Source organism: Neophocaena asiaeorientalis, unplaced genomic scaffold (assembly GCF_003031525.2).
Source record: "Neophocaena asiaeorientalis asiaeorientalis breed wild unplaced genomic scaffold, Neophocaena_asiaeorientalis_V1.1 scaffold714, whole genome shotgun sequence".
Taxonomy (NCBI): Eukaryota; Metazoa; Chordata; class Mammalia; order Artiodactyla; family Phocoenidae; genus Neophocaena; species Neophocaena asiaeorientalis.
The window spans coordinates 316,000-328,770 of NW_020175660.1; the positions used below are offsets into that span (position 1 = coordinate 316,000).

At 44.4% G+C, this 12,771-nt stretch overlaps 1 protein-coding gene across 1 annotated transcript in view; it reads right to left on the minus strand.

The window, feature by feature from the left end:
• The window catches only part of GRID1 (glutamate ionotropic receptor delta type subunit 1), a 662,424-nt gene that overhangs the window by 117,127 nt on the left and 532,526 nt on the right, over positions 1 to 12,771 (minus strand). The window contains exons 9-10 of the mRNA XM_024731429.1: positions 2,589 to 2,690; positions 913 to 1,110 (exon numbers count right to left, since the gene is read on the minus strand). Coding sequence (XP_024587197.1) covers positions 913 to 1,110; positions 2,589 to 2,690 — 300 coding nt within the window. The remainder of the gene's footprint in view (positions 1 to 912; positions 1,111 to 2,588; positions 2,691 to 12,771) is intronic.

Genomic DNA, 12,771 nt, shown 5'->3' on the forward strand with positions numbered 1-12,771 from the left:
TCTGCATTCATGGGTTATAAAGCAGAGGACCTGTGTTTTAGGAACAAAGGCCAGAAAGAGTCAGAAGGACGACAGGATTTAGTCATGGATTGGGACAGTGACAGTGACATGCAAGATGCTAACAGGAGGCATGGGGGCAGGTCCTCAAAGGTCACTGGAGGTGAAGGGGTCAAAGCACTCGAAGCCCAGGGTGGTCCGTAGGGATGTCAGAAACATCAAGATTGATGGCAACAGTAATACTGGAGAGGGAGGGCTTGAGCAGATCCACCGATGTAAATCGTTGTCAGGAAATGACCTAGAGGTTCTAAGACGGAAGGGTCAAGGATGGGGACACAGCAAATTGGCCTCACGCCATGAATCTAAATGAGGACCCAGGTTCTACAGGAAGGAGGAAGATTAATGATTTGAAATTAATCTGAGGAGCTGGGGAATGCCGTATCACTTATATGTAGCAATGCAGACACACCCACACACTCAATTCACCTACACACATGCATGTGGACACACACGATATACACGCCCACTTGTGGGCCTTGAAGAAGAATAAGCATGCATCAGTCTCCCCCAACCACCACTCGTGAGAATTGGGTTCCTACTGCAGCCCAAATGTGGGAGTGGATTTCATGAAGTGTGGATTACAGAACAGGCACAGTGGACACGTTTCAAAGGAAGGAGAGCAATGGGCACAGAAGGAAAACACAAAGTACCAGGGAATTAGAAAATAAAAGAGCAAAAATGGGTATAGCAGGGAGGAGGCGGGTGGAGGAAAAGAGATCCTTAGTGTGTGGAGCGTGGTAACTGTGGTCTGTCTAGCTGGTCCCAAGATTCCAACTTCATAATGGGCCCAATTTAGACATCACCCCAGAGGCAGACTGGGGTACCCCTCCCCATGGACCTGCTTTTGGGACCTACCTTGCTGATGAGCTCCCCGATCATCCCGTTCCAGGAGGTGTTATGGAGCTGGTGACCGTACCTGCCATCGGGGGCCTGGTAAATCTCATATTTGAAGCCCAGAGCCTTGGCCAGTGCATCCAGGACATCGATGGAGAACCCTTTGTAGCGCTTGGGCTGTCCAAGGATGTTCTCAGCCACCATCACAAAAGGCTCTTCCTGAGGACAACAAAATGAATGTTCTTCAACTAAATCATAGGTTCGTTAACACACATCTTTCCAGGGTATTATTAGAGAGACCAATCCGATGAACCATAATTTCAGAACGTTTGTGGACATGTGCATTGTATTTAGCCAATTTAGGCCTGGAGTCTGAACCTCTCTGCCCTTTTCTAAAGCAGTTTGTGGACACTCAGGATACAGGGCACAGGAAAATCCCTCCAACCAGCATACTGATGGAGGAACAGATTTATTTGTCCTGTGTCATCCCAGACTCGGCCCAGAGCCCCATCTCCCAGAACAGCATGGCTTGTTTTCATTCCTTCATTTATAACATTGAGGACTCTGTCCGCTGGAAGTGCCATGATTCTTCAGGACCCACATAAGAAATGTGGATACCTCTCATCCAGGATATCAGATGACAACAGAGCTCCGTGATACTGGATTGAAGGAAGACAGTAATACGTCTATCAGATTATACTAGAAAATGGATGCTGAGTCACAGGACAAGGCCATACTGCACGTCAAGGACAGGATAGCATTAAACCCCACGGTCTGAAAGTCCAAAGCCGGGCCATGTGCACATTCACACATTTTGCGCTATGTCACAGGTGCTCTTGTAGGGCACGTGATCATCTGGAAAACACCTCAGGCTTCCCCACCACCACCCCGTGAAACTGAACAAGAAGGGGCCTTTTGGCAACGTCCCCAGAGACTACATCTCATTAATTTAATTTTGGGGGGAAATAAGGTATAATGTTTATTCCTGGTGGGCATATGGGGAATGCGGAAACGTGGTTGCCAAAGACTTCTAGAGCTAAGAGATGCCAGTGCTGCTGGGACAGAGGGGAATGTTTGGACCATGTCTGACCAGCTAATAAGAGATAAATCTAAAATGTCTCCTACAGTTCTAAAGAGATGAAGAAAGAAATGGAAAGGAAGATGCTTCTAAGGTATCTTAAATATGTAAAAGTCTCTGATTCCAGGACAACCATGCAGAGAAACTGCAACAAGTGGTCTTCATTATGAACTTTGTGCCACATGGGCCCATCAGTGATATTGGGTTCTGGAAGGATGTCCTCCCAACATCCTTCTGGGGACTCTAGCTACCAGCAAAGCTCTCCTAAGGACCGCCAGTAGGTCAAGATTGTTTACATCCAAGAACAAGTAGAGTTGTTATGCCCGCTCTGGAGCTCAGCACTGGATCTGGATTAGTGGTCCTTCTCTAGAGCAGTCCAGCGGTCCTTCTCTAGAGCAGTCCAGTGACCTCCCATGGAACGTCTCAGAGGCTTGGGGCAGAATCTCCAATCTCACTCTTCCTTCACTATTCATAAAATGGTTTGAGTGAAAGGCCTTATGAAAGCTCAAGCCACTACTTAAGATCCCCTTCTCTCTAAACCCAGCATCAAGCCAAACAGAGAGAAGCCTCTGACTCGAAGCCTGAATGGCAGACCTCCCCCATATGCCCATGATCCTACCAAGACAGTCACCACTTTGAGAGTCAGTCCTTGGAGGCGACTGCCCATGGGCCTCTCCTGCAGGCTGCCATTCAGGCCCTTCTCCGAGTCCCACGTCGCCAGCTGTGAAGGAAAAAGGGAGTGTGAGGGACAGAATGGGCACCTGTGCAAACCTTAGGAATCGACTCCTAAACTGGGCTCCTGAATCAGGCAGATAGATGGACAACAGCCCTAGGAGTTTCCCAGAGAGCTAGAGGCACCTTACAACCTTAGAAAGGATAAAGGTGTGACAGATAGAGCTCCGCTTCCTCCAGCAGCTCATCTGGATCTTGAGGACCTGCCTCATCCTTGAAATGAAACCAATTGGTAGGAACTTGTTTCTGGAATGAACATTTATGTCCAATTTTATTGTCCACCTACTGAGGCCATGTCAATGTGTCTCACACAAAGTGCCCTCTTTCTTTAATACTCCTTTGACTTGCCCAGGCCAGAAGGTCCTCGAGATCAGCTGCTTCCATCACCAGAGCAGGATGAGATCAAAAGTGAAGCAGGTAACAAAGACCCAAGTTTACAGTTGTCTTACACCCTGATGCCAATTGCAAACAGGACCAAGAGCTCACTGTCTTCACTGTAGTGCTAACTTCATAATTTTCCCTGATAGGCAGGCAGAGGCCAAGAATACATGTGCTCTGGGTCTGCCATATCCTCCTAAGCCTGCAGGATCTGTCCAATAGATGCATTTAGGACCATCTAAGATGGTCAAGGAGACCCTATCCTGGCTCAGAAACAACTGGAGACACAGATGCTCTTGGGACTGCTTCCCTTCCCTGCATCCCTGCAGGGCCTGAGCAACAACGATGAACCCTTTGTCCGATCAGTGATTCTCAATCATTAATTGGTGACATGTAAAAAGATAGATATTGGCCCCATCTAAAGCCAACATAATTAGGGTCTCAGCACTTGGACATGAGGAATGTTAATGCTTCCCCAGCGATCCTCGTTGAAAACCTCTGCTCTTCTAGGTCACTGGGCCTCTGATGTAGCTACACATTAGCATCTCTTAAGAGGGCTTTTAACACCAACTAAAGCCTGCCCCCTGCCCCAGAGTCTGATTTAACTGGTCGGTAGTGGACTGGATATGGATCATTTAGCTCCCCAGGTGATTCTAATGCACAGCCAGGATTGTGAACCGCCGCTACAGATGAAAGCAGTGATCTTCAAGCCTTAATATGCAGACGAATCACCTAGGGATTTTGCATGCACTTTCTGATTCTGGGGCCTGAGGTTATTCCTGTCTAACAAGCTCCCCTGTGCTGCTGTCGCTGATTCCTGGACCATCAGTTCAGTACAAAGGGGTTAAAATTCAGACTGTCACAGTAGCACCTACCCTTCGTCAGGGAAAACCCACAAGACCCCTAGTTAGGCTGAGCAGAAGAACTACCCCTCTGTGGAAAAGTGCCAACAGGCGCCCTAAAGGAGCCACCAATGGTGCCGCTTACGGACACTTCTACTCTCCCAGCATTTCCCATAGCCCTGACGTCTGCAGCAAGGTCAGCACCCTGAGCCTTGACTATGAGGCCACAGTTCCAGAATCTGTGGGGCCGCTCTACCTGGAAGACACTAGAACCCTGAGGCCTAAAGCAGGAACATCGGAATGAGATATGTGGTTCTAGAACCAGTTTAAAGGAACCTGGAACCTCCTGCCATCACTTCCAACATGATACAAGCTAAAACCCACTTCACCCTAGATAATATGACGCCTGGAAGTGATGAATAGATCACTTAGTTAAGAGCACAGTCACATACTCTGAGGAACTCCCCACAGCCACCACTCATTAATTTGAGGGGCACTGCAGTGAAGAACAAAGTTAAGATCTATCCAAAGTCCTGTTCAAGGACATCAAAGATGCCACACTCTTGGAACTGGTATAGTGAGAAGGAAACTTCATGGCTCTTTCTCTATGGGGTCTCAGGAAATAGCCCTGGGACTTGCGATCAATTCCCGCAGCCGGATTCAAATGCTGGTCAAAGGGAAAAGACAAACTCAGACAAACGGAGTCCAGGTGTTGACTCCCTGCATTCTTTGGACCCTTCGATATCAGACTCGGGGGACTCATGGTGTGTATTTGGGCAGCCTGCATCTTATCCCCATAACTGTTTAGCCCAGGCATTGGGGCTGCTTAACTCTATGTGTGATCTGCTGCACCCCCTGGGTTGGGTGGTGTTATGAAGGTCCCGGTCCCCTTTACTACCTCAATGACTTACAGAGTCATAATGGAAGCGAAGATGACATGTCAGCTCCAGGGACTGGATAGTTTGCTCTGTACCAGGACTTGAATTCGTAATGCCTGCTGCCCAACCTCCTTGGCACTGGTGAAGGGGCATCTCGACTTTGTGCTGTCCTGGTTTGGATGAGCACCTGGAATGAGGCTCCGCCTGGCATCGACCAACCGGCTTTACCTGTCTTTCTATTGGGCTTGTAATCAGTCATGGGAATGGAAGCAGGAAAAACAGTTGGGATAAAGCCCTGTCCTTCTACGGTTTTAGTTCAGCTGTGAGAAATGCTCTGCCTCTCCATCCCTGTCCTCACCGTGCTCTGCCTCTAGCCCACTGCCTGGCTCAAGGCAGCAGCACCTCTGCCCCAAAGTACTGCAACAGCCTCCCCACTGTTACCCCAACCTCTCTCTGGTAACAGCCCTCCCCCATTGTGCTGATATTTATCATAAACTCAAATACAAACTATGTTAATGACAATTTTCTAATTACTTCCTATTTCTTAAAGAATAAAGGCTAACACTTTTCAACTTGGCCTTAATGAAAAGGCCTTCCTGATCGAGACCCAACCTTGACTGTCAGCTTCAGTTCACTCCAACCCCACCAAATTCCTCACCTTTCTCAAGCACATGGTGTTCCCTCCTGACTCTTTACATCCAGGTTCTTCTCCCTGGAATGCCATTTCTCTCTGGCTGGGTCTGGTAAACTCTTACTCAATTTCTCAAAAAAATAAGCTCTTACTTTAGGGTAGTTTTAGATTCACAGAAAAGTGGCAGAGGTTATGCAGAGACCGTCCATATGCCCCGCACCCAGTTTCCCCTGCTGTTAAGATGTTACATGGGCATGATTAGTATCATACATTCCTCCCAACTAATGAAATGTTTAGTTCAATCTCCACCATTGATACAAAGCTGCAGTAGAAATGATCTTCAGTGTCTTCCATTCTAGACCTAAGTCTGTGATTCTGCTGTGCTATTTGGGTTTCTTACCCCGTTCCCTGGGATCCAAACCCTGTCTTCATAAACTGTCTAGAGTCTTGCACACTTGGATTGGACCTTGCCTTGCTTCTTCCCATCTCAGGGTTTCTAACCTTGCCTTGAATGCCATTTCTCCTCTAGACGATCAGCTCCCTATTACTGGTAATAGTTTGGGAACTTGGAGGTATTAAATTAGCATATTAAATTAGCATAAATGTTTATGAGCCAATATATCTATGTTCTAGGTGTGTTTCCACCACTTACCTGAGTGACCTCAGCACATTTTACAGCACAGTACTTAAATCACAAGAGGCAACAATTATTTTTGAATAAATTTAACTTCACTGAGATTCCATTTTCCTATCGATAAAATGGAATAAAAATACCATCCCTGCCTACCATGCTGAGGGGCTGTTCAAAGGAGAAAATAGTTTTGAAATAATATATAATAAAATAACTTAAATAATAATCACAAAGTAAAGAATCAAGATATTAAAAGGTGTGTACAATGCGACCTTAATTATGTCTTCTTTTAAAGGCAGTGGTTAAAATGGGAAGAAATGTGTTTAAATGTAATATTTGGATTTATCTTGGTGGTAGAATTATGAATAACCACTATTACTTTTTTTATGCTTTCCTATGTTTTTAACAGGTTTGTCATTACTTTCACAAAAAGGAAAATATGCTTTTGATAAAAATAGCTAGCACGGGTAATAAAGCAAAATCCTGTCACATGCACTTGTATGATTGAGGGCTGAATGGAAGGAAGCAATTAGAGTCAAATTATCTATCGGTAGGTCAAGGCCAGTCTAAGAGTCAGAACTTAATATTGAGTACATCAGTTCTCTGGTTGCAAGGAGCTATGGCCGAGGTGCCCATCTCCTAGAAGAGGCACACAGCAAGGTCTTCCAGGACAGCATCTCACATTCTAAGACACCTCCAAGATTGTGTAGGGCCCCATGAGCCTGTTTGGGTTTGGAGACAGGGCAGTGGCCCCTCCTGGGGCCCAGCTCCATGAAGACAGGCAGTCTTCCTCCACTAAGGAAGAGGGGCGGGTGGCATCAAATCTTATTAGTTACTATTCAGACCATCCTAAGGCAAAGTCATTTAAATCAAAGTGCAACTTCATGAGAGAAAGAAAAAAAATTCCTCCAACCTGTTATTATTATTCCTATTTCTTTTGTCTGAAAGTACTTAGGGCTTAAAGGTTTTTTCGTTTACTGTTTTTCAATACTCACTTCTCTCTCCCTGGCCTTCAGGCATCCTGTACTCTAACAAAGAAAGAAAAAATACTTCAAAGAGAAACCAAAATTCTGCCTTCAAACACATCAAAGTAACCATGTTCCAGGATCTGGGAGCCTTCGAGCTGGGCAGGAAAGTGTACTATTCCCTCACATCAGCCTGAAGCCAAGTGCCCTAGGCTGAGTGAATCTCCCTATTTCCACAAAGCCTTGGCTCTTGTCCAAATCTTAAGACCAGAGTGGTAAACCTTCATTTGAGTGAGGCCATCCCTTTGAGCACCCAATATGTAAGACCAGAGCAGAGAAAGTCACAATCCTTTTCAAACAAAATCTTTCGTTTAAAAGACTAAAGTGGAATTTTAAAAAAATAAAATAAAGCCTTTAAGTGGATTCCCAAACTTGCCGCCCATCAAGATTAGGAGAGACTGTGTTCTGCCTCCCTCCTGAGGACAGCTTGGGGCTCCCTGATCAGAATGCTGGAGAAAAAAGTTCAGATAATAAAAGCCAAATGAAGCTGATAGGCTTGATAAATGGGAAGCCAGAAAAACCTTTCACCCAGTGAAGTCCTGACACTTAGTCATATAGCTGCAGACCATTTCATCTGTACATAAGTGCATCTACTCTGACTTCCTCTTGTATTTTGCAGACAGAATTTTGTTTATGGGGTCAATGAATTTATGGCCACAGAAACCCACTTTTGACAGCTGACCTGTCAAGATCAGTGCCTGAAAAACTAATTTCCAGCACTGTTAAACAAAACGAGAACTGCCGCTATTTGATAAGACAGCTATGTTTTTCATTCATTGCCAAGAGCTGCTCTACCCAGACCGGAAGCGTGGATGGAGCCAGAGGTTACAGCACAATCATTACTTGAAAGGGGATAAATGGTTTCAAAATCTGATGATGACAAACAACTGTTCAAGAGATCAGCCAACTGGAGAATAAATTTCATAAACCATTGGTGCCAGGAAAATATATTTCCTGAGTCAATCAGGGTGTTCTTCATGTTTGCGTTTGAGTTGTGAGATGTAGGGGTTTGGGACTTCGTGGCCTGTCCTTATTAAATGCAGGACTATTAACCCTAAATGGGACCGACCTCCTTTAGAAGATTGGGCTTTGTGGTCTGTCGTCTAGTTATAGAGGTGTCGTAAAGTCCTGGTTCTCTTTTCATGGCGGGGGCGGAGAGGGGAAGGAGAGAAGAGGCAACCCAACTGCTGTGCAGCCCAGAATGTGACCAGCTTCATACATTGAGCCTTGCCAATTCCTTGGGAGGGAAGAGGAAGGGAAGAAGGAAGGTAGGTTTGCTTACCCCCAAATCTTATGCTTAGCTATATCCAACAAGACAATAGATCAATAACCTCTACCGTCACATTTCGCAACTGAGTGAGCAATACTTTGCTGGTAAGCTTGTCTCAAGAGAGCACTGGAGGCTGGAAGTGAAGTTTTTATGACCATGCCAGTCAGATCTCACAGCCATAGTTGGAGCTCCATCTGAGCTGTATCCTCATTGACCAGTGACTGCCATGAGCCGAGTGCAGACATGTTCGGCTGAAGTACAGGATTAAGTATGATGGCACATGGGTTTATCATCATGTCAGTACATGGGCTTTTCTGAAATAATAAGCCCTCTATTAGCTTTTATTCCTTGGTCCATTTTTATTGGAAAACAAAACTGTCTGGTGTATGTTTCAAAAAAAAAATCAGAGCCTTGGGTGGGGGTGGGGTGAAGGGGGAACCCACATCTTGAATCCGCGTGCACTGGGGGATTCAGCCAGCACTGATATCAGTCAGGAGATTGCACATTTTAAACTCTGACTAAATGCAAGGACCACATGCTCAGACACAAACAGGGCATCTTGGAAGCAGAGTGCAAGCATCTGAGGATAGGATATTAATATTTGTAGCCAGGGTTCCTGAAGGAAGGCCTACTTTGAGGATTCATTTTGGGAGTTCCAGTATATCTGGGTTACTAAGGGCAGGTCTTTAGAGTATGAACCATAGGAGATGACCATCAGATTAGATATATCTACGGAGGAAGGGGCCAGGACCACTCTTGAGGCTCCAGATGTGCTCTATAGGAGAGGGCAGGGGACTCACTCTGAGACATGGGATAACTGAACTTCTCAGCCCAGGAGCATTTGCACAGGGAATTGAGCATTTGGTGAAAGTTGTACTTTCTGAAAACAAGCCCCAGCAGAACTTAGGTTAAATGTCCAAAGGGAAGAAGAGCCCTTAGAAAGTGAAAGAAAAGTGAAATAAGCTGGAGAGAGATCACATATGGGGGCTTCATGAAAAACCTTTAGCACAGATGAGAGAGAGATACTCCCCCAGTGGTATTACAGAGGAGGACGAGGAAAACTAGAAGTGCCCTTGACCCTGGCAACCAGGTCATTCATGATGGAGGCCACAGACAGGCCCAAACTCTAGCCTCTCCTCTCTGAAAGTGTGGGCCCAGGGAGCCCTCTCTGGGAGCACAGAGGGCTCCCTGGGCCCATACTGACCGACTCTAGCGGTGCCAGCAATGAAATCCTTCCGTCACATTCACAGGGAGGATGGAGGCGGTTCCACTTCTGCTTAAGATACAGAAAGTAAGATGATGTTGCTCTCATTGTAACAAACAAACAAACAAACAAAAAGTCAGAGCATCAACAAAACTATGTTTTAAAAATTATCCTCTGAGAAACCTGTGGTCCTAAGAACCTCTGGTGAACTGAAAGTCAAAGGATGAGAAGCCCCTCCGAGGAGAGACAGCACATAAGAAATATTTCATCTTTGGCAGAAAATGGGACAAAAGAGGTGGTAGTTAGATGAGTGGATAAGAAGAAAGAAACTGAAATTTTACCAAATTCTTAAAGGCCATGTGTAGGCCTGCATGACAGTGAGGCTCCCTGGGAGCCCAGACTCAAGGGAGGCCCCAAGGGGGGGGCAACACCCACTCATCAGCTCTTTCCACCAAGCCTCCACTGGGTGGAGTACAAGAAAGAAATATAACAGAGCATCCAAAGTTATGGGACAATATCAGATACATGTATATCCAACATTGGACTTGTGTCTGATACACGTGAAGAAACCTTACGACTCAATTACAGGAAGGCAAACAACTCGATTTTTTAAAATAGAGAAATAACTTATTTTTCCGAAAAATATATATGAATGGAAAATAAGCATATGAAAACTCAACATCATCAGTCATCATGGAAATGCAAAACAAGACCAGATGCACATCCACTATACCTCACTAGAATGACCAGAATCAAAGGCTGATGTTACTGAGTGCTAATGAGGATCTGGAATGCAAAAGGTGCAGCCACCTGGAAGACAGGTTGGCGATTTCCTAGAAAGTTAAACATACGCTGAGCACACCTTCCAACCATTCCGCTTCTAGCTGTTTATGTAAGGAAAACATAAAATATGTTCAACACGAAGGTAGGATGTGGCTGTTCGTAGAAGCTTTATTCATAACAGCCCCAAAGTGGAAACACTCCCACGTCAACCATGGTGACCGGTGAATGGATAAACAAAGTGGGCTATACTTATACAATGGAATACTGCTCAGCAACGAAAGGCAACAAGCTACAGACACAGGCAACAGCACGGATAAAGCTCAAAAGCATTACACCAAGGGAATGAAGCCAGGCACAAAAGACCACAGACTTTATGATTCCATTTATATGACTTCCTTGAAAAGGCATTATTCTAGGTCCTGAAGATAGAGCAGTGGTGGCCTGCAGCCAGGAATGGGAGGAGGGCGGGTAATGGAAGTGTTCTATATTCTGAGTGTTCTTGTGATCATACTACCATTTGCATCTGCCAGAGCTGATCACACTGCACACCTAAACCGGTGAATTTACTGCAGATGATTGCATCTAAATAACCGTGACTTGTTCTATACACACATACACACATGCACATCTTGATAATGATTTGGAAAAGGATGGAGCCATGTGCTAGAGAGGTGGGCTAGTGGCACTAACCTGTCATGTGACCCAACTGTGACCTTTTGGCAAGGATGGTAAGAGGGGAGGATTCCCAAAATAACATGATGAGCAGTGTCAGGACACTCATGTAATTGTGCCTGAACTAGTTAGAGCTAGATGGATATCAAGTGGCCGAGAAATCATTTATCTATCTAGAAGAACTGAATTCACCTTTATAAAGGTTTAGGAAGAACATAAGGGCAGTTTTACCTTTAAATGGTTCCTTGGTTTGTGGGTTTGTGTGGGAGAAAAACTAGATTACATAACATTATATATAGTAATGGTCCAATTTTTTCATGCTTATTTCATTTTGTGAGATGGCACATGTGCATACCTAAGACACAAAAGGGTAGTTATAAGTGGCTATTTCTGGAATTAGGTAGAGCGATGAGATTGCAGGGAATGTTCATCTCTTGCCCAATACAATCCTGTAATGTTTGAATTATTTTACTGAGAGGAAACATTGTTTCTGTAATCAGAAGAAAAACAATAAGCTATTTTCATTTTGAAGCTGCATTGCAATACGGCTTATAACTGTTAACGTTGATTTCATATCTCTAATTGTTTTAGGCTTATTGGTTTTGTCCCTCTAAATAAACTGCAAGTTCTTCCAGAGGCAGTATCCATAGTGAAACAAGCCAGGATGGAATTTGCTTCTCCCACCTGTGTGCTGGAGGACCTCTGGCAAGTTACTTGAATTGGTCATATTCTTTTTCTGGGCTCAAGTGTGCACATCTGTTATTGGTTATTAATAGGCATTAGTGTTACTGACAATACTTTTTTCTCAGGTCTTTACTATGCTCAGGTCCATGCTAGCAGCTTAAGAAATTTTCGCTAGTGTGAATTGACTAGAATTAATGGCACTATACACCTTATACATCAGTCTGAAGTCCGACAAGATACCTTCTGACAGCCAGTACTATGAGTCTTTGCCCTGAAAAAGGAGCAGGTGTCTCTCATTATACTCTCTCTAAATTCTGGGCTATCTCCTTTCCCTAGAACACTCTCCTTGTCCTTTGTTTTCTGACTCTGAGTCATCCTTTGAAGATCATTCTAGAGATCCTTCCTTGCACCTTTCACCAAGAGTACGTCTCCCGTTGGCGATCCCAATCCATAGCATGCCAGCCTTGATCCTGTGGAAATGCTTTTCACGATATATTAAAATTGCATGTCTATTATTCACAAATACTCTATCTCTCTAAAAGCAGGGACTCTCTTTTCTTCATTTCGATTCTCTCAATAAAATTTTATTAGAAAAATTAATAAAATTTATCATCCCCTGGGCACTTTCTCATTAACTGGGCTGAAATTTCATGCTTTTCTCAAACTCTAACTCCCAGGATACGTCCCATATCTGAAGCTCTGTAAATGGCTTTCTCACTCCTGATTTATTTATAATGGTTGAGAATGCCTGGGCTGGATTTTCTCTTTTGCATGATTTTGTTTTGTATACTTACTTTTAAGACTTCTAGTCATGGGAAAATGTTGGTAAAATGAATGATTCAAAAGGCATTTTTAAAAAACCCACTTTTTATGTCTTTACCTCTAGACTCTCATTGCACAAAGTGTGGTCTGTGGACCAGGACATCACATTTCCTGGAAATTTGTTTAAATCAAAGAATCTTGGCTCTATCTCATGTCTCTTGAGTCACTATCCGCATTTTAACAAGATTCCCAGGTCACGTGTGAGCAGAGAAAAATTTGAGAAGCATATTTCTCGATCATGCCACCATGA